The sequence below is a fragment of the Leuresthes tenuis genome, unplaced genomic scaffold (genome assembly GCF_036924035.1).
Source record: "Leuresthes tenuis unplaced genomic scaffold, fLeuTen1.0.hap1 SCAF_19, whole genome shotgun sequence".
Lineage (NCBI taxonomy): Eukaryota > Metazoa > Chordata > Actinopteri > Atheriniformes > Atherinopsidae > Leuresthes > Leuresthes tenuis.
This window is the reverse complement of record NW_027325373.1, coordinates 11,451,588-11,479,458: the sequence shown is the minus strand read 5'-3', so window position 1 is coordinate 11,479,458 and position 27,871 is coordinate 11,451,588. Positions and strand designations below refer to the sequence as shown.

The 27,871-nt window shown below is 40.7% G+C and overlaps 2 protein-coding genes across 3 annotated transcripts; both read left to right on the top strand.

Annotated features, from left to right (window-relative positions):
* Positions 1-946: 946 nt before the first annotated feature.
* Positions 947-6,411, top strand: LOC140277166 (synaptic vesicle 2-related protein-like). Its single transcript, XM_072372089.1, has 16 exons — positions 947-1,091; positions 1,318-1,451; positions 1,869-1,954; positions 2,025-2,123; positions 2,211-2,282; positions 2,373-2,497; positions 2,582-2,645; positions 2,765-2,890; positions 2,975-3,103; positions 3,201-3,274; positions 3,636-3,712; positions 3,797-3,901; positions 4,164-4,275; positions 4,367-4,448; positions 4,542-4,631; positions 5,710-6,411. Exons 1-16 carry the CDS (start codon positions 1,030-1,032, stop codon positions 5,914-5,916), a joined length of 1,644 nt encoding a protein of 547 aa, XP_072228190.1. The 5' UTR covers positions 947-1,029; the 3' UTR covers positions 5,917-6,411.
* Positions 6,412-7,145: 734 nt separating this feature from the next.
* Positions 7,146-27,021, top strand: ssh1b (slingshot protein phosphatase 1b). 2 transcript variants are annotated; one of them, XM_072372056.1, is made up of 15 exons: positions 7,146-7,532; positions 8,714-8,751; positions 14,053-14,153; positions 15,275-15,339; positions 16,355-16,476; positions 16,561-16,629; positions 16,939-17,004; positions 17,936-18,130; positions 18,469-18,562; positions 18,759-18,887; positions 19,882-19,928; positions 20,440-20,586; positions 20,736-20,936; positions 21,138-21,774; positions 21,914-27,021. In XM_072372056.1, the coding sequence occupies exons 1-15, from the start codon at positions 7,461-7,463 to the stop codon at positions 22,547-22,549; spliced, it is 2,619 nt and encodes an 872-aa protein (XP_072228157.1). In that variant the 5' UTR covers positions 7,146-7,460; the 3' UTR covers positions 22,550-27,021. The 2 variants fall into 2 exon arrangements, with proteins under 2 accessions (XP_072228157.1, XP_072228158.1); XM_072372057.1 differs by lacking the exons at positions 7,146-7,532; positions 8,714-8,751 and adding an exon at positions 11,043-11,490.
* Positions 27,022-27,871: the final 850 nt, after the last annotated feature.

Genomic DNA, 27,871 nt, shown 5'->3' with positions numbered 1-27,871 from the left:
GAGGACACTAATGGTAGGTTGGGTAACTACAAGCATTTATTCTTGCATATACTGTCGATGACTGGGTCAATAGGACAACGCACTTCTGCAAATTAATTTCAAATAGCACATAAAACATGTCATGTCAGAAGAAGTGGAGTCTGGAGAATAACTACACTAACTGTGTTTTTCTCAAGAGGTTTCTGGTGATATGTTTGTCTCCCAGTTACTGAAAAAATAGGTATACACCTACAAGGGGCACCTGACAACAACAACCTCTTGAGACGCTGGTTTTTAACACCACAAACAACAGGATGAGAGCACAACCTGCTGTTAACCAGAGGTTATGACAAACTGTCCGCTTGTGCACTAAACTACAGAGCTGGTGAAAGTTAATCTAACTGAAGACCATCACTTGTAGCTGTTATTCTTTCAACATTCATACCAATGTAAAATTGTGATTTAGAGTGAGTTTTTAGTTGATCTCTGAATTTCTTCCCAATGGAATAATCCTAAACAAATGACCATGACAAAAAAAATCATGCCATGTCCACTATCATTTGTACCCTCTTTCTGTAATATCTAACAAAACATTTATGCCATCTTCTCTTCTGTTTTAAATATTTAAAAAAAAAAAGAAACACTTTGATTCAAACTTCTGTTTCATTTCTTCTTTTTCATTTATCAATCAAGCTGAATAATAAGTCTAGGTGATCTTATCACTCTGTAGCTAGGAACTGTCTGATTTTTATTTTGACTTTATTTAAAGTTTATGTGGCTTCTCTTCCAGTAATAGAATTTCCATCAATAAGCTTTGAGGATAAAAAGCTCGACAGAGGAAGTCTAATTAACTGCCTTCCTACAAGTACCTGAAATAGCACAGCTGGATTTCCTGCTTTTGCCCCGCCCCTTCAAGTCTCCACGTGTGTTGTTTTCTTGGAGTAGGTGTTTCTCTGAAACCTGAAGCGACTGCACAAGCAGGTTTGACAACAAATGATCGGAGTGTGGTGAGCTTGAGTTTTACCCCAAGCATTCTACTGCAGGACTGAAATGGACAACTGGACCAGACCAGCAAACGTCTCTTACATGCGGTGGAGAAATGCTGAACTTGGGTAAAACAACAAAAATGTTGCTCTTTATTTTTCCCCTTTTACTTTCTCTTGTTTTAACTTAAAGGTAACATTCCTCGAGAAAACAAATCTGAGTTTGTGTTGTTTTTTTTTTTTTTACTAAGCTTTTGCTGCTTGTATCCTAATTTTAGCTCATTTATGTTACACTAAACTGTAATACATTGTAAAAATCAACCTTGGTGTCTGGTTCCTGTGTGCTGACATGTAGAGATGAGGCAGATTTTGTGGGTCCCACTGATGAGGACCAAGGCACAGACAATGAGATCTGCACAATAGCCTCAGCAAAAGTTGAGTCTGTGGGCACCCAGTCTGCAAACAGCTCCGAAGCCAACAAATCTGGAGGTTTGTAAAGCACTGCTTCTTAATTGTATTGGCAGCTAACCTTTGAAAAGTGAAAAATGCAAACAGTTTGTATTTACGGGCCTAGCAGTGTCAGCATCAGCTGACAGAATTTAAATCATAACTATTAAGCATATCTGTGAAAGCTAAGTATTTCCTTTGTCGAAAACAATTCTAAAATAGCTTAAAGAAGAAATACTTCAGTAAAGAAAGAATATTTTACAGAGTTGCGTTGTTTCTATGACCACCACTAATAATCATAAACAGCAGTTTAATTACTGACTGTTCTTACATTGTGAAATCATTTAATATGTAATGTTTCAACATATTAATGGCTATAATCCATTCTTTGTTTGATTCTTGAGACACATATTTACAGATGCCACTGATCCTGCAGTGACTCACTTGCACCTTTTACAGAAACCTACACAGTAGACGATGCACTGGAGGCCATTGGATTTGGAATATTCCATTGGAAAATCTCAGTCCTCACTGGACTGTCATGGGTAAGGATCCTTAAAGGTTCAAGATATACTTTTCTCTGATGTGCACACCTTTCACATCTCTCTGGCTCAGATAGGAGATGCCATGGAGATGATGATCCTCAGCATCCTGGGCCCCCAGCTGCACTGCGAGTGGAGACTTCCCAGCTATGAAGTGGCACTCATAACATCAGTAAAGATCTTTTGGGTGCTTTGCAAGAACTGCCGAGGTGTCATCTGTGCTAAAATCTGCATTCAAGTTTTTTTCTTTTTATCTCAGGTGGTCTTCATTGGTATGGGGTTAAGTTCGCCTGTATGGGGAAACGTGTCGGACAAATACGGCAGAAGAGTAGTGAGTATCATATCTGGCTTTTTCCTGGATGGGTTCATTATTCCTGTGCATTGCCTCATACACTTTCTGTATATGTTTCTGTGTTGAAAGGGTCTGACTATTTGTATGTGTTGGACCCTGTTCTACGGCCTGTTGAGTGCCTTCGCTCCAGTCTACGGCTGGCTCTTGTTCCTGCGGGGCCTCGTAGGCTTTGGCATTGGTGGAGCTCCTCAGTCGTAAGTTTTCTCCATCCTTCATACACAATTAGGTATGTGACTGACTCCTTAATGACTATAAAAACAGGATCACTCTCTTCATAGAGTGACACTGTACTCAGAATTCCTCCCAGTAAAGTCGAGAGGCACCTGCATCATGCTGATTGCGGTACTGTGGTGATTTTCTCATTAATGAGACACTTTTACTGTATTATAGATTTTAATTTCTGATCCTATTCAGACTGCAACACAAAAATCCCCGCTGACTGATGTGTTTGTGTGCCTCAGGCTTTCTGGGCAATCGGTGCTGTGTTTGAGGTCCTCCTGGCCTTGTGGATAATGCCCACTTTGGGCTGGAGGTGGCTGCTCGGACTTTCCACCTTACCAGTAGCAATATTCGTTTGTTTTTGCTTTGTGAGTATGTTGTTGGCTATCAGAGACCTCAAAAGTAAAACCTGCCACAGACAAACACTCAGCTCAATTTTCTGTGTTAAACAGTGGCTGCCTGAAAGTCCTCGATTTGATGTGCTGACAGGAAGACGAGAAAAGGCCATGGCAACGTTGACACGCATTGCTAAAGAGAATGGCAAGGCTATGCCTCAGGGAGCATTGATCGATTATAAACAGGTGAGGCTGAAGATAAGGTTTTCTTTTTCAAATGTGACACAACGATCAGCATTTCATACTTACATATGCACCTTCTGTTTGCATTTTAATTTCACAGACTGAACGTGGACAGATCAAAGACCTCTTCTCTCCTCAGTACCGCAGGACTACCCTTCTTCTGTGGTTTATATGGTTAGCCTGAGTAACACATGTTGTACTTTGTCCTCAACTTTGTTTAATCAGGCGTTTTGATCAAATGTAATTATTTAATCAGGGATTGCCAGCTGCACAATGACAATGTGGAACAGGTGTTTTGTGATATTTCCTTGTTTTAGGGATGCAGTGACTTATATGCATGAGCAAGGTAAAACAATACTAACATGTCCGTTTCTAGTTTCCAATGTAATGTCCATGAACTAAAGACAGGTGAACACACAAAGGACCTTGAAATTTGGAACAAAATGAAGGCCAAAACTGATGCACCTATTTATTTATTGTCAACCACCCTCGCATGTCAGTTTCCAAATCAACCGTTCTGTTATTTGATCGAAAGGTTTGCAAATGCCTTCTCTTATTACGGGATTGTGCTGTTGACCACTGAGCTGTTCCAAGCAGGAGATTCATGCGGAGGTGTGTAACGACTTCCTTTACAGTGACCAGCTGCTCCTTGAATTTAAGCAAATAATGACATAAAATTGCTCTGCCTCCCAATAGTGACTCAAGGAGGCAAGATTGAACCACGCTGCAGCCTTGAATGCAAATACTTGACATCAACTGACTACAAAGACCTTTTATGGACAACTTTGGCTGAATTTCCAGGTGACATGCGCCCTATCAGCTTTTCCTCAAGGTGTGGTGTGCTGATGAAACAGTATCTCAATATGAAGGAACCATAATTACCATTCAAACTATGCAAAATGACATTAAACTTGACAATTAAGAGAAGAAAACAGTGATAAAATAGAAATAGAAACCCCCACTTAGGTCTGCAGTGCTCAGCTAAAGGTGAATGTGTGATTAAAAAATGTTTAAAAGGATGTCCTCAGTTGTTAAAACATAATTTTCTTTTTGTTTATTTTAGGTCTTTTAGTCATCCTTCTGGCAATTGATTATATTGGCAGGAAGAAAAGCATGGCACTGTGTTTCTTCATGTTTTCTTTGTGCATTCTGCCATTGTTTGCTTGCATTGGGAGGTGCGTACATTCTCTTTTGAGTGAAACAACGACCACACATTAAAACCTACAGTGCCTCTGACGCTCTGTGTCTCTGTTTTTGTTCACGCAGGATAGCTCTTACAATCTTTATCTTCATTTCAAGAGCTTTCATCTCTGGAGGATATCAAGTTGTTTTCGTTTATACACCTGAAGTATGTATCCTTTTTACATGAAGTATATTTGTAGACGAACTGATTATGACAAATCAGACCTTCTGGGGTTTTTTTTTTTTGGTTTTTTTTTAGGTGTTCCCTACAGAAATCAGAGCTTTAGCAATGGGGACCTCCAGTGCAGTGGCCAGGGTTGGTGCGCTGATCACACCCTTCGTGGCACAGGTATGCAGAAGTATTAGATTTTCTTGTTTTTGGGCGAGTCCAGATTTGACATGTTGGGCACATTCTTCAGATTCATTAAAGCCCTCAGCCGGACACATTGTTTACAACACAACACTATGGTTCAGTGAAGCAACAAAATTATTCAGACGCAAGCTTATACCTTAAAATGTGCACTGCCAATTCTTTTTTTTAAAATCTGATCTTGAGTTTCAGGAGTTCTTGTCACTCACCAAGATGTTGAGAGGGATATTTGGGACAGTCAGCACTTTTACATGCATAGTTGAGTGGAACTACGATTACAGCCTGGCATACATTTAACTGGGCCGCTAAGATATTGACTGAAGTATGTCCGACAATGCAAAGCAGTGCACTGTGTGGGAAAATGTTGAAGACTTTTTATGACTTTTAACTTTGTCATTGGGAATCAGTCAATGTTTCTAAATCCTAATGACGAAAGGCTTTCATATAGTAAAAGAAAAACACATAAAATGTTCATTGTTAGCAACTATTGATAAATTATTTGACTGATTTATCATGACATCATCATGTTCTTCAAACAAAATAAGGATGCTAAATGTATGAAATGAATGATGGTGTCAGAAGACTTGTTTCAAAGAGAGGAGTCAGAATTTGTTTCAGGAGCAAAGTTTTGACTACTTTGGTTGCTTCTCTTACTTGCTCTCCCTATATGACCTACAACCTGTAACTGAAAATGTTGATTTTGGCTTTGATGTCCCGTGTTTTCATAGTGTTTTTAGTTTGTCACACACATATCGAACAGGAAAAAAGGATTAAAAGAAAAAATAATCTCTTTTTATTTTTATCATTCTATTAACTTTTCAGCAATGATTCCTGTTATTTAAAAAAGACAGCGTGAGCTCTCAGTATTGGTTTTGTAATGCTATTTATCTTTATTCTTTTGTTCTGTACATTTTTGACATTTTCTGAAAATATTCTAAAGACACAAAATTGGTCAATTTACATTATTTCTGGCGGTATTCTTAATTTGTACCTGAAATCCTTTTCAATGGGCAGTTTTGGAGACACTGACTACTCGGATTTTGTGTTTTGGTTCCAGGTATTGCTCAGAACATCTGTGTATTTGACCCTGTCGGTGTACTGCTGCTGTTGTCTGCTGGCTGGCGTTGCGTCTTTGATCCTGCCTGTTGAGACGTTAGGCAGGAGTCTGCAGGAGTCCAGTTTTGAACAGGAGGCGGAGGGACAGACGACTACAGTCACAACCAGCCAGACATATGGTTCAACACACTCTGCGGAGAAGCCATAGGTTAACTAGCACAAAGAGACTTTTTTTCACTTCAGAGACTCCTGCAGATGCCACATTTATTTATGTAATGATGGGTTTAATCATCTGAAAGATGATTGGTAAAGAGCAGCAAAGGACAATCTCATTACAGGCTGGAAGTGATAATTGAGGGCTTACTGCCCATGTCTAATGAGAGCGGAAGCATATTTGTTCTTGGACTGTTTTTGTTTATTCTTCCATTTAGGTCACGAGAGGCAATAGGGGGACATTTTGAGAAAAAAATATTCAGTACTGGGCAGACTCTGCTTTAAACAATTTAAGCCTGGACCTCAAGAGACTGAGAGATCGTTACATTTTTTTTTTAATCCAGTTCAAAATTAGCTATTGGTAAAGTTTATAAGGAATCGCAGAAATTATCAAAATGAGCTCTGATTGTCAAATACTCTTTCATAACTAAAAGAGCAGGAGAAGTAGAGGATTTCACAAGGTTTCACAGACTCATACATTTTCATATGGTTGTTTCGATCCATGACATGAAATTTAAATGTATTTTTGTTGTATTATCAGCCCTATATTTCTAACATGTCAGTTGCAGCTTCTCAGATGTGACACTCTTTCCTTCTGTCGAAGTTCACAGACAGAAAGTCCTGTGGTCATTTGGTTTAATAAAAGAGAACATGAGGAATTTCACAGGAAACATTTTTGCCATCAACTAACATCTCTAAAGTGAAAACCATCAATATTTGCTGAGAGAATAACTCACAAAAGGAACAAAGAATAAATATGATGACAGTTGCAACCCCATTCAGTTGACTGAAAACAATTTATTCAGTATTCTAAACTCCAAATAGTCCACTGAGCCCACGAATAGGTGTAAATTTGGACTATTTCTGTTTAGTTTTTTTTTTACTTTCAGCTTGACAAAAGAAGACAGCTGTCAATAAATAATAATGGCACATCACTTGGAAAAAAGTGCAGTTATCGATTATCAAAATCAATATACCATATATATATATATATATATATATATATATATATATATATTCATATAACAAAAATACTGTTATAGAATTATGTCAGTCTCGTTGGGTGTCATCAAAGGAGCAGAATTCAATCCCAACAACATTTTATGGGAGTCCCTAGTCTGTTCTGTCACCTTGACAACATTGGCCCAATGACAGCGCAAACGCGAACTGGGACAGCCAATCACAGGCGTCCGGCAAGGCTGCGTGTCATTTCTGCCCCGCTTGCAACCTGCACTGTATTTTGTTTGTCTGTCAGCGCACCAGTAGCGAACTACAGGGGGACTGTTGGCTGTAAACAAACGTTGGAATTATTTAATCAATTTCTGCTCATGAGGACGCCGGTGACCGCAGAGGACCCACGTCGCAGGACTGCAAGAGAGCGCCGCCGGGGCTGTGGCGTCAGGTGCTGCTGGAGGAGAGTCTGACTAGGCATTTTCTACCCGGTGACAGAGACAATCACAGCGGTGCATCTTCTCGGATAGGCGTCCCGCCTCCCCTCCCTTCTCCTCTCCTGCCCTACACGGCTGCAGCCCACCGACCATGGCCCTGGTGACTCTGCAGCGCTCCCCCACCCCAAGTGCAGCATCCTCGGCCAACAGCAGCGCGGGGGAGGTGAGTGAAAAAGCCGGGGCTGGGTCTTTGTGTACGCGGTGCGAGGGAACGCTGAAAACGCGACTGCAGGGTCCAATACAGGCTGGGTGGTGTTTGATATCCTGCAAGAAGGGTGAGCTTCACTCTCGTATATCCGTGAGGGTGTTTTGAACTTGGAAGGCTGCTGCTGCATTGTTACAGCAGAGTTTGCAGCTCGGTGTTTGTGGCGGCTGTGCAGCGGATTTGTAAACAAAATCCTGCAGAGGGGGAGGGGGGGCTGTTGGGTTTAGCTGTCAAGACAAAGTACTCATTTTGCTGCTCTGCGCTCAGGTTGCTCTCCCTCCTTTTTTTTTCCCAGGGATTTAATTTTGCAGTTATGCCATTGCCGGGGACTATTAGGAACTACCACAATTACGTCCTCTGTGATCCAGTAGATTTCCTTCAAGTGTTTGTGAACTGAAAGAAGTCTCAGCAAAACAGAGAAGCCCAAATGCATGATTAGATGTTTGGTTTGTCACGTGTGTCTTTTGAAAGCCCGCATGGCCTCGCATTGCCAGAATCTGAAACCCCCAGTCAGTTACTCGCTGTATCTCGCTGTTAGACTTGGCATTAGGTGTCATCAGGTTGATCCCCAGAGAAATTATTACTAAAATTGACCTTGTTGTGTTTTAAGCTTCACATTCCAGTGAAATCGTAGCATCGGTGGTAGTGCTCCAGTTTCTCATTTTTGGAAAGTAGATCATTGGGCTGATTTAGTAGGCTGACTAGACTGAGGTGCAGAATAAGCTGGTGACTCTCTTCCTTTTGGAGTGGGTTCTTCATATCACTCATAGCAGCTGTTCTACAAGCAGAGGAAAAAAGAAAAGAGAAGAAAAAAACACTGGGTATGTTTGATGTTTGAATTTGTGCTGTTTGAAGGTGCCCCAAAGATTCAGCTGACAGCTATTTGGGACGTTTGCAGGTGATATCCCAACACTGACCAGCAGATGGCGCTGACATGCTTAACTCCTGCTGCACAGGCAAAAGTCTGGTGTTGTTGAACTGCAGCAAAATGTTTGACAATAGTTGTTTTCTTGTACTGCAGAAAACTAAAATCCTCTCTGACCGCTCATGAACACTGTGGCTCAGTTATTCCTCAACTTATCGGCTTCTACTGTCGCAAAAATTGACACCCCCCCCTGCTTTGTTTTTCTCTCTTTCAGGATTTTGGAAGTGATGATGACAGGAAAAATAATCAGAGGTAAGACTTCCGGCTTAAGTAAGTTCCTGTAAACAGGGAACTGACAATGTACAAAGTTCCCTGTGCAGACCTGGTGTTATCGTGTGTCCTGGGTGAACTTGATCACTCAATTTGTCAGCTCTGTGTCTGTTCACATTCTCATTAAGTGACCTCTTCAGAATTCAATTAGCTGCTCTCACAGCTTATGTCACAGAATCAGCTGAGCAACCAACAATGACTGTGTCGTTATTACAGACTTAAACACGTTTCAGATTCACCTGCTTCGCATAATTTGGAGACTGTTTTTTTTTTTTACAAGCACTTCGGTAAGTACTGTAACAGATGTAATTTGGGAGAAGTTAGATTAAAAAGGTGGTTGGTGATGGGTAGAGCTCAGAGTCGGCACACCTCTACAGGCAATAGACAGAAACTGGAGATTTTAAACTTTTTTGAAAAAAGAAAATCTCGAATGAACGGAAAACCAGATAGCTTCTCTACCTGGTCTGCATTATGTAACAACACAACCCCCCTCATTCCGATAGTCTATTTTAAGTTCTGCTATATATTAAACACCTTATTGGTTTACTGCAAAGCAAGTTAAAAAGCCAGACTTTGTATGTGTGTGTGTATGTGTGTGTTAGCTGGTTAGACAAAACCTAAACTCAAACACACAAACTCCGAATTCCCGAAAAAGATGCTCTCATTCACATAATTTTCTTTTGTCAGATGGCTAAACCCTTAAGAGATTGTGACTGAAAATCAGCCCATTGGACCGGTTTTTACACATGAACACTAGTGATTTTTAGGTGAATGTGCAGACAATTTCATCCGGTCTTTTTCCACAGCTACTGTACACAAAAGCACATCGCAGCGGGAGGCTTTCCGCTGGATATTCGTTCTCTTGTCTGAGAGAGCTGTCTAGAGCACGCAGGAGGCAGCACATGATGCAGAAATTAGGCTGTGGAAATCTCTCTTTTCTTTACAATATGCTAAGAATAGCTGACGAGGCTCCTTTAGTTGATATGAGTGCTGTATGCATCCGTACATTTCCACCATCATTGAAAGCAGCATACAGGTCAGCAGAAAGGAAAAACTCTCACTCGCACACACGTGTTCTTACAGGCAAAGCAGCAGCAAATGTTCCTGAATATTTGCTGACACGTTCCTACGTTGCCTCCCACGCTGATGTTGGGGAGATTTTACAGGGTGGAAAATCTCTGCAGAAAGCCTGGAGGGAGTGTTGCAGACTCTTTTCCATGCCACCACTCTGCAGCTTTAGACTATAGGTCGACGAGTGGTCACTTGAAGCACTTTCAGACGGTCGTTCTGCTCATAGATAATCCAGATGTTTACTACCACGGCATCATCTGAAATAGTTTTGATGGACGATGATCTTCCACAAAGAAAGTTAGAAGTGGCAGATCATCTTGACTGTTAGCTCACACAGTCCACAGTGCCAGAACATACTTGAGTCACTAAATCGCTTCCCCTCTCATGCATGTATACTGGGAGAAGTACGATGGTCTCACTAACTGGCTTAACTGTGCGTGTAAACTGCTGAATGATGCGTTAACCAGAGCTGTCCAAAACCACACCAAGGTTAACAAAACTGTATTAACCAAAGAGGCACTGGAAATTAAATCATCATGACGTGAATCTCTAACATTGCAGAGGTTTCTGTACAATCAGATTTATATATACCCTTAAACTGGTCCTGTGAAGACTGGATGGAATATTTACTCCGTAAAAATGAATTGGATGAAAAAGCAGGAAGTGACTAAGTTGGATGGAAGTCTTTGTGTCAGTTATGTCGGTTATGTTTCTTCCAATTTCTCTGTCTACAATTGATACTGTAATTGAAATGAGGATCTAAAAATGACGATATTTAATATCAAACAAAACGCTGAATGTTTTTCCCAGGCTCCCAGAGATCCAGCATTATCAGCCAGTGTAGCTGATCATCTGTTTCATAGGTTTTATCTGTTGTCAAGGCGATAAACCTACTGGAGGAAAAGTTGATGCAAAGTGACAGGTTTTTGAAAAAAATGCTCCTTGCACTCAGTTACATAACATGGCATACGGTCCATAAACTTTAATCCCCGCTCACTTACAAGGCTTTTCTTTAACCGAGTTGACGTCACAAAAATCATGGCAAGTGTCAGCAAAGCCTGGGCATGAACTCTTTGCCTTTGTGCTGGGTTTGTGTGTGTTTGCCACTGTTGAAACAGTCGTGTCATGCTTTGTGATTCATCAGTGTGGAGTCTTGATTTAGGATCCTTCATGTTAAACATGAGCCTGCTGCCAAGTAATGTTCCCGCCGCCTGCACACACTCGCATGAATGATGGCATTGTTGCGAAGCGTTGCTTAGGGAGAGCTGATTGCTGAGTCACGTGCTGTGAAGAGGAGAACGGGAGCTAATTCTGAGCTGACCCGGCAGCACAGACATGGAAGATTCAGAGCTTGAGGATGAAAGAAGGCTGTGGGAGGAAGAGAGGATGGGCATACCAGACCAAGACAAGACAAGAGAAGAAGAGAAGTCAAACCAAAACAGTGTGAGGAACCTGCAGCTGTTGCAGATGGACACATGGCTGTTGGTCACCAGGGGCATTTTGGACAAGGTTGACTTTTTCTGAGGCGATCGTAATCATTAAAACCGTCGGGATGCATCTAGTTGTGAAATCTTCCCATAAAGCCATGTTCACTGTGCTGCCTCACTTTGTGGAGAAAGCTGCTCTGACTCAGACGGAGATCTGTCGCATGTAAGTCCTCAGAGAAGTATGACCTGAAGAAGTATAACATTGTAGAAACTTTTGAGGGAAACATCGATGTGTTATGCGGTCAGACAGTGCATCATTCATTTAATCAGCCATTTATCCCGATATTTAAATTTAAACTTTCAAAGCAGTCAGCTGCACCCTAAAACTTGAATTTGGCTAACTAATGTGTAAGAAATTTCCTTATGTTTGTGCTTTAAAGGTTTTTTGTAACACTAACAAAGAACTATGTTAAAGATGTACTGGGCTATAATAATGATGTTTTCATTACTTTAAAATGAATCTTTTATGTATTTGCCGGGCTCTCTACACGGTACGTTGGCCATAATACTCTCATGAAAGGCGCATAGGAGAACAATACTGTTCAGCAGGTGATGAAGAAGAAGAAGAATGTGGAGGAATTAGTGCTGTAGATACTTTTTCTGTGAGAAGTTTGAAGATACACATTTTAGAAGGGAATGATCACGGCGAGAGAGAGTTAATCAACCTCGTCTAAGAAGCAAAAACATGAAGAGGCGCTGTGAATTTGAGAGCTGAAGGCATGAATTTAGCTGAAGGCAGAAAACGTGAAGAACCAGTGGTGTGGGTTTTCCCAGATGGAAATAAAAGGTCAGAGAATTGATGCCCAAGTTGCTGTTTTTCTCCTTAACATGAAATGTAGCCTATGACTATAGACTATGTTCACATCACTAAGCTGAAGTGACTCAAATCAGAGGTTGTTTTTTTTTCTTAATATTTAGTAATGTTTGTAGACACAAGCATCGGATCATCTATTCTATTCTTTTGCTTTTCTCATCCTCTCTCAATCTTTTCCTGTATAGCTGGACAGATATTTGCTGTCCACTGGGGATAAATGTCATCCACAAACTGTGCATTGTCTCCGTCTATTTTCTCCTGAGGGATCTCACAAATATTTTTGCTTTCTGCTGTTGCACAAAAAGGTGTCTTGTACACTTGTGCCATTTCAGTGCACCGTTCACATGAACGGCAGATGTACGACACTTGAAGCTAAGAGTGTGAAACGTTGGATCTGATCTGTATTGAACCAGAATTGATCGATGTGGCTGTTCACGTTAACTTAGCTTTAGATGCAATTTGTTGCTAGATAAATGGGTTGAGGTTTGATACAGTTGCTGTCTCCAAACGCCCTTCGAAGTTGTTTCTCAAGGGAAGTTTTTGTTTTTCGGTGTTTTTCCAAGCCTTTGAGTTAATTTTGCAACTCATCTAACGATACCACATAGCAGAGGAGCTGAAACAAAAGGCCTTGTGATGGTCCCCCTCAGTCATACGAGACTTTGTGTGTTTTCGTTGAGAGAGGAATGAGACTGTGGTCAAACAAAGCTGCACTCTGTTCTGTTCGAGAAAAAGATCCCAGAGCTCTTCTCTTGCAGCCTTCACATCAAACTTTTAAGTCTGGAGTGATTTCTTCAGTATTCGTTGGATTGGTGTGGCAACACAATGTGATCCATGAAAGGTCGGCACGCCACATCAAGGGAAGTGTGTAATCATTGTGCTGTAGAAAGACGGAGCTGTAAAACATGCTGGGTCAGGAGTCTTCAGTCATAGATGAGCCTCTTGTCCTGCTCAATGAACCAAGGAGGACTTTAAAAAAAAGCCACGTTCAGGCATGTGTTATGTAACTTGAATAGTTTCATCAATCAGCATTCAGACATAGGTTATTTCTAGGTTAATGCTCCTAGGTTAAACAGGCATGCCTACAACAGTGATTGAGAGAGCCGAGGTATGCTTGCAAGTTATAACAGTAAATCAAGTGAGTTGTAATACCAAAGTCATAATGGAATCCCAGTTTCCCTAAAACTGCATATCATATTGGCAGACCAGTCCATATTAGCCTAACAAACGTGAGCCCTTTTAAAAAAAAATTTTTTTTTTTTTTTTTTTACGAAACCTCTGGCATCTTATTTGTGTTTTATTGGACTTATGCAGTTGATGACAACCATAAAAAACACTATACCTTCACGATGCCTGCATCTGCTGCTTCCATTTGCTGTTTCTTTGCTGTCACAGGGTGTTTTTAAAAGCAGATTTTCCTCCGTTCCATGTCAAAAAAAAGATTTCTGTATACTCTCAAAAACACTTTGCCTATGTGGAAACACAACACTTATTAGCAAGCTATTTCCCGACGTACCTTGCTTCACTGAAATGAGTATAGTGCTTGTTGTCTGTGTTATGACTTACAGCTTGAAAAAATAGGAAAAATGACCAAAGATGTCTAAAACTGCTCATGTAGGATTCTAGCATTCAAATTTGGCATATCTCAGGTTGTTATTGTAAAGCTTTTTCTGAGAATTAGTTTTACAAGTGGCTGATGAGCATCTTTACCTTTTACCCCTTCGTTCCTGCTGTTATAAAACTGGGGGTTGGATTCTGATTCCCCTTTAAGACGATAGAGGTGAAACAAATGACTCGGTGAAGATGGAAGCTTAACTGGATTTGGATTTGGATTTTAGGAGGTTGGCGAGAGGCTTATGGGCAAATAGTTGAATTGATAAAACATAACTGATGTTTTCTCTCTGTCTTTTTTAGCCTAAGTGAGAGCTTCTTCATGGTCAAAGGAGCCGCCCTCTTCCTCCAGCAAGGCGGCAGTGCACAAGAACCAAAGACTCCAACTCACCACAAACATGCAGGTAGGAACAAACGCTTTGTTTCCTCATCCTTCTGCTCTCATTCGCCACACAGATAAGGTCCAAACAAAAGACAGATTGTGTTTGCTGCAGCTGTTTTCTCTGTGGGTTTGTCTGGGCTTATTAGGAACTGTGTTAGGAGCCATTACCTTGTTTGTTCTGGCCTGAAGTGACCTGCAGCTGAACAGTAGAAATGCAGACGTTCTGTGTTATCTCGAGCAGTTTCCTCAAAGACTGCAAAATAAATTATGTAAACATTCTGTGTGCATGTTCAGAAAGTGTGTTGTTTGGACTGTGGTTGCTCTTGATACATTAACACAGTACATACTGTGCGTACAGCAGTAAAGGAGACAGAGGAATGTGCAGATTTGTATTTTTGTCAACCTCCCTTTCACAATACTGAGGTCATCAGTCTGGTCTCAGTCAAAAATATTTGTGCTCTTTTTTTTAATCTGCTGAATCCACGAAGATGTTTGCCAATCACACTTTTTATGTCACTAAATTTTAATGTCTATTGAGTCTGAAATCATTTGAGGTTAAAGGCAGAGAAGAAGTCAGATTGTAGATAACTCTGGCATCAGTCAGCTAAATGTGGGGGTCAAAGAGTTTTTAACTGCTCCACATTGACAGAGGTGCATGCAATGTGTGGAGTCTTCCAAAAGAAAAGAGAATCGGCAATGAATATACAGTAGAAGGTAAATCCTCAGGTTGTCGTTGACATTTAGTTTTGGGCTCCTTTACGTGAATAAAAAGTCAAGAAATTCTGTCTTTTTGTGTCCAGCAAAGCCTCTGATATTTGTTAAAACTCTGAGCTTGATATTGGCACTTTTAGTTGCTGTATTTTATGCAATTCTCGTCCAAGCAGAGGTCGGTGTGGCAGGAAATCCCCTCTCTGAAACAAGATATGTGTGTAAAAGAGCCAAATGTTCAGACTGGGGTCATAACCGAAAGTCAGATAGATTGATTTAAAAAATAAAAGGGTGGGAAAAGAAACCGTTTACTGGCCTGTATAACCTATATGTCAGAAAAAAAGACCTATATGAACTATAGTAGACCATGCATCTCACTGTGCAGTCATTCTGTCTGTAATCATCATCTAATCAGTGTTGATGATTCACTTCCAGGTGATTTACCCCAACACCTGCAGGTCATGTTTAAAATCCTCCGGTCTGAAGATCGCATCAAGTTGGTCAGTATAAAGATGGTGTGATCTTTGACTGTGTTGCCTTGTTGTTACTGTACACATTCACATCTTTATTTCATTCATCAGGAAATCATCGATTGCCATAAGATAATTGAGCTTAATTGTTCTCTTTGTGGCATAGTCATAGTCATTGACCAAGCACACTTTAACAGATTCATTCATTCATTTATTTTTATTTTTTCAATGAAAAGTTACAGATAGCAGTTATGGCAATAATACCACCTTTGGCCTCTGTCTTTTTTTGCTAGAAATCTAACAAATTATTAGTAATTGGGATGTGCTTTGGCCTTTTGGTTAAATCCAGAACGTGCCGATGATGGTGATGTGACTGTTTTAGTTGTATTTTGGCAAATAAGTCCACGCCTTCAATGTGAACAGATGCCCACTGAAATGCAGTTGTCATATAGTACAGATCAAGTGTCTCAAGATGTCCACTCCGTTTACTAGCAAACAGCGCTTTGATTTGTTCGAGTAGATATCCGTCTTAATAGGAAATAGCTTTTTTTTTTCTTATTCATTCTGTGATTTCGTCAGTGTTTTTAATTGTTTACCTTTACTGTTCTAACTCACAGGAGGTGAGTTATTTCAAGACTGTTCTCACATATATCTACTGACCTTCCCCTTACACCAGATCTGTGTTTACACCAACATGGGTTTTTACCATGACATCAGAAGCTGGTTCAACATGCCGATTTAGACAAGTGTTACAGACACAGGGGTGGATGCATCTTGTGTCAGATCGGGCTACGTTTGACATGAAAAAGTAAATTTTTCAATGAGAGCCACCTTTTTAGACTCGTTAGTTTGGAAAACAGAGTAAAGTAATGTCTGGAAGCAAGTCCGGATGAGATCCTTAAAGTAACTGCATTACTGTGACCCGGTTTACTTTGACTTACTTTTTTTGTGTTGTCATGCAGCGACAAACAGTCTAACTTCAGGGAGCTATGAAAATGATGTATTTCTTTATTTATTCATTGCAGACAATGTTTTTATTCCATAGGCTGTGCGGTTAGAGAGCGGATGGTCGGATCGAGTGCGTTACATGGTTGTCATCTACACCAACGGCCATCAAGACACAGAGGAAAATATTGTTCTAGGCATGGACTTTACCGAGAAGGACAGGTATAATCTCTCTGCAGCAAGACATTCTGTATATTTTCAATCAGATCATTTTATTTGTTAAAATCATGTTCTTTCAATCTCCAGTAAAAATTGCTCTATTGGGATGGTGCTGCCCCTGTGGAGTGATACCAACATACATTTAGATGGAGATGGGTAAGTTTCAGTGGGTCCTTACAGGAAGTATGTAGTATTAAAACTGAACTTATTTGAGGAAAGATGCAAAGCTTGTTGGTGTGTCTGCCCCCCTGTGGCAGAGCAGTGAATTACACTCTTTATTTTCTCTCTGTGAGAGCAGTTGTTGCTGACCTGTTAACATTGTCTCTGTGTGTTTGAGGAATGTTCCACTGTTTGGTGCCCTGAATAGTCTCGTGAACAAGCCTCGTTCAGCCTGTGTTTACATCTCCTCATCAAATGCAGACTCGAACTGATCCCTCTTCTCTTCCTCCTCTTCTTCCTCACCAGAGGCTTCAGTGTGAACACAGCAGGGCGGTCACATGTCTTCAAGCCTGTGTCTGTGCAGGCCATGTGGTAAGACACTCTTCGAACTTACAAGCAGGCTTAGTGTTTGTGTTAAGTTAAGCTCTCATAATGACAGTGCGGCATTTAATCAACACTGAATAAATGTTGTCTTTGTTTTCTGCGATAGACAAATCAAAACGACCACTTCTTTATGCCTATACAGTGGTTCAGGCTGCAGATGTTAGAATCTTTTGAACTCGGCAAGTGTTTGTATTTTTTTTTTGTAAACGAGCATGAATAAGTCTTATGCCTCATGATGCAGTGTGAAGGAACTTCACAGAGAGGTGAGATTAGCCTCATTAGCTGAAGAAGCTTCTCAAAAAAGAAGATTATCTCCTGTCCAACATAGATTTTTCTTTCTTAACAAATCTACACAAATAACCTACGAGTATTTCTTGTGTAGCCCCTTTAAAAGGAGACATATAGTTCCATTAAAAGTCATATTATTGCTTGAAATGTTGTAATCTTCTTGGATTAGTTGACTAAGAAAGATTATCTTTAATCCAATGTCTTTTATTTTTTTTACTCATATTCATGTATATTGTTAGCATAGTCATTGGTCACATTTTATCGACTCCCAAACTTCCAGCAGATTAGCTTAAGTGGGAGACTTTCACGGCACACAGATGGATCTGTATTAGGATGCGTCACAGTAAAAATGAACTGACCGTTAAACATTTCAGGAGCGTTCAGTTGAACATCTTCTTACGATTCATTTTGGTGAAAACATAAACCCAATAGAAATGAATGTGTTATTGTAATTCACCTCAGCCATCACCTTGATTAACCTTCTTGACTAAATGGAGTACTTTAGCATTCACATGCCACCTGCTGGTCAGTTGTTAGACTTACCGCAGAGTTTTCTTTTCTTCTTCCTTACCCACTTTGCTTCTTCTCGTTACATCAAATTCTTGACCACCCAAACTGTGTATTTCCGCAGGTCCGCCCTGCAGATCCTTCATAAGGCATGCGAGGTATCACGTCGGTTCAACTACTTCCCCGGGGGGATTGCTCTCACATGGATGGCCTTCTATGAGAGCTGCATCACCTCTGAGCAAAGCTTCATCAATGAGTGGAATGCTATGACTGATCTGGAGACCACCCGGTCTGATTCTCCCAACATGTTCGTCGACCGGTAAGAGCCCACAAACCCCCAACAGAAGTGTGACATGTTAGCATTGTTTTCTCGGGTCAGTATTACCGTACTAACTGTGTATGTGATTTTCTGGTGTTGGAAGATGATATGAACAAAGGCTTTCCATCTGATTTCAAATCTCATGGTCTCATATGACCAAACTGACCAGCTGAGCTTAGATGTGACATGCCTGGCTTGTCCATGTCATCAGTCAGGGCAAGAGATTCGGACAGCAGCTGTTGTCTCTGCCCTTTGTCGTCATTTATGGAAACTCATTTCACTGTTATGTTAATTTACATTCAGAAAATAGCACTGATGCACTGACTCACTTTTTGCAGGCCGACGGAGCGGGAGAGAACCGAGTGTCTCATTAAAGCCAAACTTCGCAACATCATGATGTTTCAGGACCTGGAGAACATCACCTCAAAGGAGGTATGTGACACATCAACAACAGTGTGTGCAACCGACACAACACAATTTTCATTAGAAAGAAAGAAAGTGAAATAAGACACACTCGTGTAATGTAGAAGTCAGCTGTGTCCATTATGCATTGATGAAAAGATAATAAGAGAACATTCTAGCACATTTTTAACTCACTGTGAGAAATGTGTTAATTGTTCTTCCTCAGATCCGTAATGAGCTGGAGAAGCACATGAGCTGTAACCTCAAAGAATACAAGGAGTTCATAGACAACGAGATGCTTTTGATCCTGGGTCAGATGGATAAGGCCACACTTATCTTTGACCACGTTTATTTGGTGAGTTGCTTTCTCATGTTCTGTTTTTACTGCTTTTGTGTGAACGAGAACAACTCCAAATCAGAAAAGGTTGTGATGAAAACGAAATGTCTCGTGAACTTTAAGTTTAATTTGGTCATATACTTCAGTTTTTTGCATTTCAGGCTTAAAAAAAAGCTTTTACCACTTTGTAATGTTGCCACTCCTCCTCACTGCACATAGAGTCAGGTCTGGCATTGAATACACCAAGCTATGAAGTCTTTTAAGTTTTGTTTTGTCCCGTTCTTTCTGTGGCCAGACCAGTCCAGTACCTGTACCCCCTTCTTCCTCAGCCATGCCCTTGTAATGTGTGCAGAATGTGGTTTTTGCATGGTTTTGTTGAAAAATGTGCCCGCAAAAGGTTTCATTGTGAAGGAATCATATGCTACTCTAAAATTTCAGTGAACTTTTTTGCATTAATGCTGCTGTTGCTGGCATCTGAGTGAGCTTTGCTAAGAGCACGGATACAATCAATGTATCAATTAATGTATTATATATACTTTATATTTAAATGTCATTATTCATATTTGAAATAACATATTTTTATCTCATTACTTGACCCAAAATCGTCTGTTTCATCTATTTTGTTGTAGCAGACCTGACATGCAAAATTGGATGTGTGTTAACAAATAAAATGAGGTGGACGAGACAAAACATGAAATATGTTGGGTTTGGCATTTTTCCTTACCATCCCAACTTTTTCTTATTTGTTTTGGTATCTCTATGGAAACTATGTGCTGCATTCAAGGTGCTCAATCGTTCGGTTCCTTTGAAATTCTAGATTGGTGGTTGTAGTAGACGTAGGTTTGATGGACTACTGAACTAGGTGAACTGGGTGTGTCCCACCTCTCACCCACTTGCCCAGTTCCACTTAGGATAGACTCCACCTCCCCGTGACCCTGAACAAAAGGAAGTTGCGGTAAAAATACATATAGAAAGATATTCTGAATAAGTTTCTGCCTTGATTCTGCTTCAGGGCTCTGAGTGGAACGCTTCCAACCTTGAGGAACTTCGTGACTGCGGGTGAGCTCATATCTCAACTTTAGCATTCAATTTTTAATGAGTAAATCCTAAATAATTGCTTCACAGTATTGAATAAGTTTGGCGTGAGTGCATTATTTTGGTTACTTGTGTTTGGATTGATACACCTTTGTGCACTTTTGTGTCTCACCTCAGATTGAATTGATCTCAACTGATATAATTTGTGTTTCACATGCAATTATACTGAAGAACATTTTCATGGTACTCCAATAACACATGAAATGAATCCAAGCTTAATCGTTGGATTGGTTACATGTAAACGCTAAAGTCATTCTGTATCGATAGTGCCCAGTGCATTCAATAATATGTTTCAGTTTTACTGTTTAGTCTTCAGTAGTTAAAGCATAAGAGACCTGCTCAAAAAAGGTAGATGAATGTCTCTGCAAGGCTTTCAGGTGATTCAGCAGTAATTAAGATGAATTCCACATGTCTAATGTGACAGTAATACTAAGCAGTGAAGCAAAGACTAGTGCTTTATTTGTTTTGGTTGCAGAGTCGGTTACATTCTGAACGTCACCAGAGAGATTGACAACTTCTTCCCAGGGATGTTTTCCTATCACAACGTCCGTGTGTACGATGAGGATGCAACTGACCTGCTCGCCCACTGGAATGACACCTACAACTTTATTGTCAAAGCCAGGTGAGACTGCTCATGCAAACAAGCCTTTTGAGGTATATTGGACAGAATCCCCTTATACTGTAATATCTGCATATTTTAGATGCTACTACACTGCACTATTCTCAGCTACTTTTATCTCCTTTTTTTTTCTTTTTTTTGTCTTCCAATAGGAAGAATAACTCCAAGTGCCTGGTGCACTGTAAGATGGGGGTCAGCCGATCTGCTTCTACAGTTATTGCTTATGCAATGAAGGAGTACGGCTGGTCCCTGGAAAAAGCTTACAACTTTGTCAAGCAGAAACGGAGTATAGCTCAGCCAAACACTGGTTTTATGAGACAGCTAGCAGAATACGAAGGAATCCTGGATGCCAGGTAAGCAGATTCATTGTAACGCTCAAGGTATTATTGAGGTGTTTTTATCATTTTGGTGTGGTTTGACCAAAATCTTGAAATATCAAAGCTTTTTTTTGTTTTTTTTTAACAAAGCTAGTGTTAACTAATGAGTCACTGTGCTTTGTGAAATTATCTGGGTATTTGTCAGTTTGCACATCAAGGTATATTTTGTATTCACAGTAAACAGCGTCACAACAAGCTGTGGAGGCCGGGCACTGATGAGGAGGGTTCGGACGAAGCATCGGGCCACTGCACAGGCGGAGAAGAGACACCAGTGCTCAGAGAGGAGGAAGCCTGGGGAGGCTGCGGGGCGTCTCCCTGCAGGGGTATGGGTCTGGAGATGGAACCCCTCGACTCCCTAAACTACAACTATTACTTCAGACGTTTATCAGACTCTGCTCTTGATAGTGAGCCCTCCACCCCGGTGCGGGGACCCCCTCTGCTAGGAATGGAGAGAGTTTTCATTGAGATTGAAGATGTGGAAAGAGATGCCCTACTGGAGGATGAGGGTTTCCCCATGGCCCACTTAACGCTGCCCGGTGAAGGCACCGCAGCCCAGACCTGTGGGCGTCTCGATCCCCTAGAGGACATGAGACTGAGGTTGGAGTTCAGTACTTTGGAGGAAGAGGATGAAGAGGAAGCCAAGAAAGAGGAAGCTGAGATGGCAGCCTTGGCTCAAACACCTGGAAATTCAGATGGGAGGAAGGCAGGGGAGGAGGCTGAGAGGAGTGAGGAGAGCCGGTTGGGCTTAGCCAACCTGAACACCAACAACAGCAACCGCCTAGCTGCCAAGCGCAGCTGTCCTGCAGCTTTTGACGTGAGTTAAGACAATATCACTTGATAAAATGGTAAATTCACATGTTCTAAAACTATGATGCAATGTTTTTGATCCAGTTTTAAAGATTCTGTATGCCGCTGACTGTGCACTGTATCTCTTCCAATTTTGATCTGTTTAGGACAGTACTAGTACAGGAAACCCTTTAAAAGTGAAGCCCTCCTATCAGTCCTGTAAAGACTGCATGCGTCTGCCACAGGGACGGCGCTATGACCGTCCAGCAGGAGGCCGTTCCCACCGCTTTAACCCCTCCCGCCACTGCACTGTTCCCACTATATGCATTGATCCACCAGGAACACACTTTGCCTCCACCCCAGTTCTTCAGTCTCTGCCTACCCCTGCAGTCGTCCCGCCTAACTTGGTCCAGCCCTGCGCTCATCTCTACCACTGCACCACCTGCACCCTTGGTGACACTTCTGCACCTGAAACCGGTTACCAGAAACTTTTCTCTCCCATGAACTGCGAGGACACGCCTCCTGACAGCAGCTCAGTTGAGACGGAGGACATGGACGAACCGCAGGGTGGAGAAGACTTATTAAGACGGAATACTGAGGCCATCGATGTTACTGATGCTAAGGGTTTAGAATTACAAGGTGGTGGTAGAATTGAGCTCCCGCAGCAGGCTCCGGTACAGCTACAAATGCCAGGACTGGGAATACAGTTTGGTCTTGAACTGATGCAACAGAGGGCAGAGCAGCTCGAGAAGCTCCCAGGCATGGCCATGGACGGCCAGTTCCCTGTGGGGTCCCTACCTTGATACAGCAACTCACGCATTAATTGATACTGCCTCAACTGCTTTGACAGCTGTGAAATATTAGATGACCACTTCTGCAGTGCCATACCAGAATGAAGTTGTGTTCTGACCTCTACAGTAACGTCCGGGCCCATAACTCCATTTTCTAAGGCTGCAGCTGCTCTCTGACCATTTCCAGAGTTCCTGTCACATACATCTGGCATTAAGATCCAGATGAAGCTGGTTGTTTTTTATTATGTGCTGAAAGTTTGGATGCTTCTGATCAAGCTGCGAAGGAAGACTTTCTCATGTTGTTCACGTGCCTCTCCAATGTAATCGAGGCACACCTTCCCACATCCCAGTGGAGCCGCTGCAATCTTACCTTCGACAGGCAGGTTTGGCGAGAAGGTGGGGGTTTGTTAGATCTAGCTGTTGTTCCTGTCTGAGTGCTGCAGTTCGCACGTTAATGTTGATGAAAAGAAAAATACCTGAGGTGACATTCTTCTGTCAGTTTGCTGTATTTTTTCAGTCCAACTTCGCATTCATGAAGGAGCTCAATAAATTAGCTTAGTTCTGTTGCATCCATCATCTCCTCTTTTACCACTTACTTAACTTCTACTTTGACTTTTCTTGCAGCAGCTACTTTTGCATCTCTACAGGACATATGATGTGAAAGCATAGCGTTTTTTAAAAAAAGGACATTACCATACTTGAGCCCAATTTTTTTATGCCTCTTTGTAAAGAGCTGTACCTCGGAACCGCAAGCATCTCGGACTGTTTTGGTCAAAGACTGTTTTGTTCTCTGTGCTCTTTGTGGCTGGTTCACCCTGACCTCCATTAAAGTTAATATAATCATGTACTTAAAGAGCTCGGTTTAGCCCATGCATGAGTGTGCAGTATTACAAAACACACGTTCAACATGTCTGACAGATTTTTGCCATATTAAAAGCTATTGATTACACTGTAAGTAAAAAAAACAACTTGCATTGATTCATCAAAATGAAGGTAAAATGACTGAACTAAACTTAACCATTCACTTCCTGGGGAACAAAAAGAGTATTGGAGCACATCACCATATTCACACTTCAAGAAATTAGCTTGAATTTAACTTGTGTTAATAACTTCCAAAGCAAAGCCATATCATGCTTTTTGAACCCTAATTTTTGTAGTTCTTTATCTAAAAGGCCTCTTTGATAAACATAGCTCAGCCGTTTTAACTTTTCCTTTTGCTCATTTAAAAAAAATCTAAGGTTACCCTTCTCTAACCCTGAAATTATTTTCAAACGCACACCGATCATTTATACAGAGCACTTTTCTGGTATCCATCCACTCTGTGCACGGATCTGTTTCATACGCATATATATCTGAGGAACATTTAATCTAAATGAATTAGAGCACACTCGAGCAGAAAAGGAGACTTCCACTATAAAACATCTACAATATGCTTCAGCGATTTAGCCGTGTTATTTGCTTGCAATGTCCAGTGGGGTCAACCCCTGCGTATGATGCAGTTCGTTTGATTTAACAATCGCCAGACAGCTATTCGTCAACAGCATGCCATTCCATGAAATATGCCGATCTGTTTTGTGAAATGAACGAAAAGTCCTGTAACTGGCATGTACCACTTGGAACGTATTCCTAAATTTACAGTACTTGATTTAATTTATGCTAAATTCAGTTAAAGCAACGCATCTTATCGAGACAGATGAATAGTCGAGGACACACAAGTTGTAAAATGCTCACAAGTAGTTCATAAAAATCTTTTTCCTCCTTCATTAAAACATTTAATTTTCTTTGTTACAGCCTGAAACTTTTTTTTTTTTTTACACACGTTGATATAAGTTGTGCCACTTGTCCAAAGTTTCCGTGCCACAAGGTTTTTCTGTTTTTAAATTTCACGGCACGCTGGATGTGCTACAATGGCACCGACTGAAGCCTGTTTATATGCAGGAAAAGCACAAGCAGAGTTATAAGACTGTGTTCTGAGCACTTCAGGAGAAAAGGATAACTGTGCAAAGAATGAATGCAAAATAAATATATTTAACTATAGTGTTAGTGTATATTTTTTTGTAGACTTTCATTAGATTAGCAGACGACACTGCTTCCTGTGTTCCCTCACTTCCTTTAACTGAATCTTAGGGAGCGGCAGGTCTGCTCCGCTAATTAGATTCAAGTATTTAGTTTTTTTTCCTAAAGGTGGTTCTTTCACTCACGTGGCTGCTGGAGCATTATGTAACATAACAAAGTTGTTGACAGCAGCTGATGCCACATACTTTTGAGAACCAGAACGTTTGCAATTTGGAAATGTTGCAGAGTTGCAAGATTGCTTTTCAGAGGTTGGATGAAAAGATGTAACTTTTGTCTGTACAAAAATGAAGCTATAACCATCAGCCAGTTAGCTTGGCTTAGCATAAAGACTGGAAACTCATTACCTCAACGATTCACTAATTAACAGGTAATATCTCATTTCATTAAAGGAGCAACATGTAAGATTTACTGACATCTAGTGACAAAATCAAGAGCTCTTGATTTACCATCCCTCTCCAGTCCAGTCGAAGAAACTGTGGTCACTGCTGCAAATGGGAGATGTGAAAGGGCCGCTGCTCATTCAGTGTTTGGTTTGATCCTTGTGAGCTACAGTTGAAAATAGTGAACCTAATGGTGGAGGGCCCTCATCATTTGTTGATATGAATTGTTTTACAGCCATGACAGCATAACAAATCTTATGATCATATAATTTGTTGCATTTCTGTCAATGTATCTTGCTGGAACAAGTGTAAAACATGTGGATCTTATATTCTACACAGTTTAGCCAGCTGAACAGCTACTGGTCGTAGCTTCACATTCTCTTGGCAGGAGAACGGGTACGATGCACAATAGTTTCACCAAAAAAAGGCTGTAACTTTATAAGATGCCCAGTTTCTTTCAGTTTTCTTCTTCTTCGTTTGCCTGTTCATTTTTACAGGCACAAATAAATGACATGACAAGGCAGAGTCTGCTTATTGTGGTGGTATAAGTCAAACACAATACTCTGACCCAGGAGACTGAAGTTCATGTCACATCTGAGACCGTTTCAGTATAGTTTCTAGTTTTGAAACTATCATTTTAAATGGTTCCATATTACTCCTGGACTTACTTTTGCTTTCACTTGTTGTTCAGTTAGGTTTAGGAAATAAATCTCCTTTCCTTAAGTTTAGTTTAATTTGTTTTCAGTTTAAACTGACCCTTTCACAACATTAACGAAGGTTCGAAACTCCATTTGTCTGCCGTATATTGCCATGGCGACAAGCCCACCTGAAGAATATGCCCAAAATTTTGTTGGCGTCTCAAAATATTACAGCCTTTGTTGTAAAACCAATTGATCTTGGTTTGTGGACCAACAAAGCTATTAGTGATTTTGAGATGAGATTGTGTCAGACTGCTTCTATGATATCATTCTAATTATAGTTCTCCGAATATAAACGCTGTTGACACTGATGTGACAAAATCCTTGTGTCTCTGGACCACAGCTCCACATTTGGTTGTTTGCGTCATGGTTTGAATTTCCTTTTTTGTATTTAAGTGCCTTAACTTCGGCCGCAGCTCTGTTGTAAAGCATCACAGCCTTTGCAGAGCTTCTGTGAGTGTGTTGCTGGTCTGGCTTTTTGTACTTCTCTTACCCTCACTCCCAGTAATAACCATGCTTCTTGCAATGTTTAACTTGGCACATAATTCAGTATATTGTATGCAAAGACACACAAGCGCATCCACCGCAGCCTCCTCTCCCTCAATACACATTTACTTCATGGACTTCCATTTATTGATAGCCTATAATGATATTGTATTTGTTTAATATTGTTGAGACTTGTGGTACATTGTTCATTGGTTCAGTAGCTGGCTGAAGAACCTCATTTGCTTGAATGAGAACTGTCAATTACATCAAAGTATTAAAAAGGATGCATTTGTCTTTTCCATTTACCAGTCTGTATATATCTTTCCTCTACAGTATCATTTTTTGCTGTTTGAAGACATCGGCTTGCAGACGTGGTCAATATGAAGAAATAATATTGATAAAGCTACTGTATATTGAGAAGCGCTCGTGAATTTTGGAGTTCAAACTACGTCAAAAATGACTTTGGATTAGTGCTAGGATTGGGCAAATGTTTTCAGGCCCTGATGAAATGTTTTTATTGCATTTGTTCCCAGGTAGCAAGCATCAAAACGACAATCGTAATTAAGAGCCAGGCAATGAAGACATTGGGCTTATGGTAATTTAAAGGGGGTCGGTGTATTTATTGAGTGTACTTACAGAGCACAAGTGTACCCCAAAGCCTGTGAGGTTAAGATCAGTGGAAAATGTTAAACCTCCCTGGGAGTATTTTGGTTATACTCATGTTTTGATTTTATTTTATTTTTTAACTGTACTGTACATTGCCAATGTTCATGTGTATGCACTTTTTTTACATTTTGTTGAAATGTGTCCAGTCTAATGTTTATCATGCAAATAAACAATTTCTTCTGCATAATCTTTGCATTATGTTTATTTATTTATTTGCGTGCATCAGACAGAGACAAACTAGCTGGTCACTGAGAGCATTTGTATTTAGATATTGTGTCTTTAGTTACAGCGTTTTTAAGTGCTGTCACTCCAAAAAAAACTGCTATGTTTGTACTGAGGAAACTACAGTAAGGGAGAGCTATCATAAGGGAAGCCTCAAGCCTGAAGTTACTGCACATCAGTGATGAGATGAAACAGAGCTCTCTGCTTCTGCTTTGACTTGCTCTCTTAGTCAAATGGACCGAGCGGAAAGCCCTCTTATTGAATTAGGCAAATGAAGTCAGTCTGACATAACAGAGCAGGTGACTGCTGAAGGAGACATCTCCCAGACAGAGCAAAGTCCCGCTGGACGACGGGCAGGCAGAGCATCAGCTTAAGTAAGTAACTTTCTTTTCTATCCTGTTGTCTGTCAGACTGTCAGGTGCTCTAATATCAGTGGTATTGTGCACACTATTGTGTCGGACTGGGAGGAAAATATAAAAGGCCAGTTACATAATCCACATTAACAACAAAAAAAGAACTTATTTTGGGGTGTAAAGCAGTGCCGCATCTGTATTAATGTTGAACACATCTGTGGTTATCTACATTGAAATATATTATTGAAGCAGAATAAATGGCTTATTATGAGTTTGCACATTGTGCCACTTTAAAGTTAGTAGCACACTCTTATCTTTTTATGGCTGTAAGTCTTGTCTTTACATGCTGTTATGTAAATTTTTCGGTCCTGGTAGATAATACATCTGCATATCACCTTGTTGTGCTGACTATTTGACTATTGGCTCATTACTTTGAGTAGAGTGTTAACACTG

Coding starts and splice junctions, on each gene's coding strand:
- ssh1b (XM_072372056.1), top strand. CDS start 7,461: ATGGCCCTGGTGACTCTGCAGCGCTCCCCCACCCCAAGTGCAGCATCC. Junction 7,533..8,713: donor CCAACAGCAGCGCGGGGGAG/GTGAGTGAAAAA, acceptor TCTCTCTTTCAG/GATTTTGGAAGTGATGATGA. Junction 16,477..16,560: donor GACTTTACCGAGAAGGACAG/GTATAATCTCTC, acceptor TTCAATCTCCAG/TAAAAATTGCTCTATTGGGA.
- LOC140277166 (XM_072372089.1), top strand. CDS start 1,030: ATGGACAACTGGACCAGACCAGCAAACGTCTCTTACATGCGGTGGAGA. Junction 2,124..2,210: donor AAGTGGCACTCATAACATCA/GTAAAGATCTTT, acceptor TTTTTATCTCAG/GTGGTCTTCATTGGTATGGG. Junction 3,902..4,163: donor AACTTTGGCTGAATTTCCAG/GTGACATGCGCC, acceptor TGTTTATTTTAG/GTCTTTTAGTCATCCTTCTG.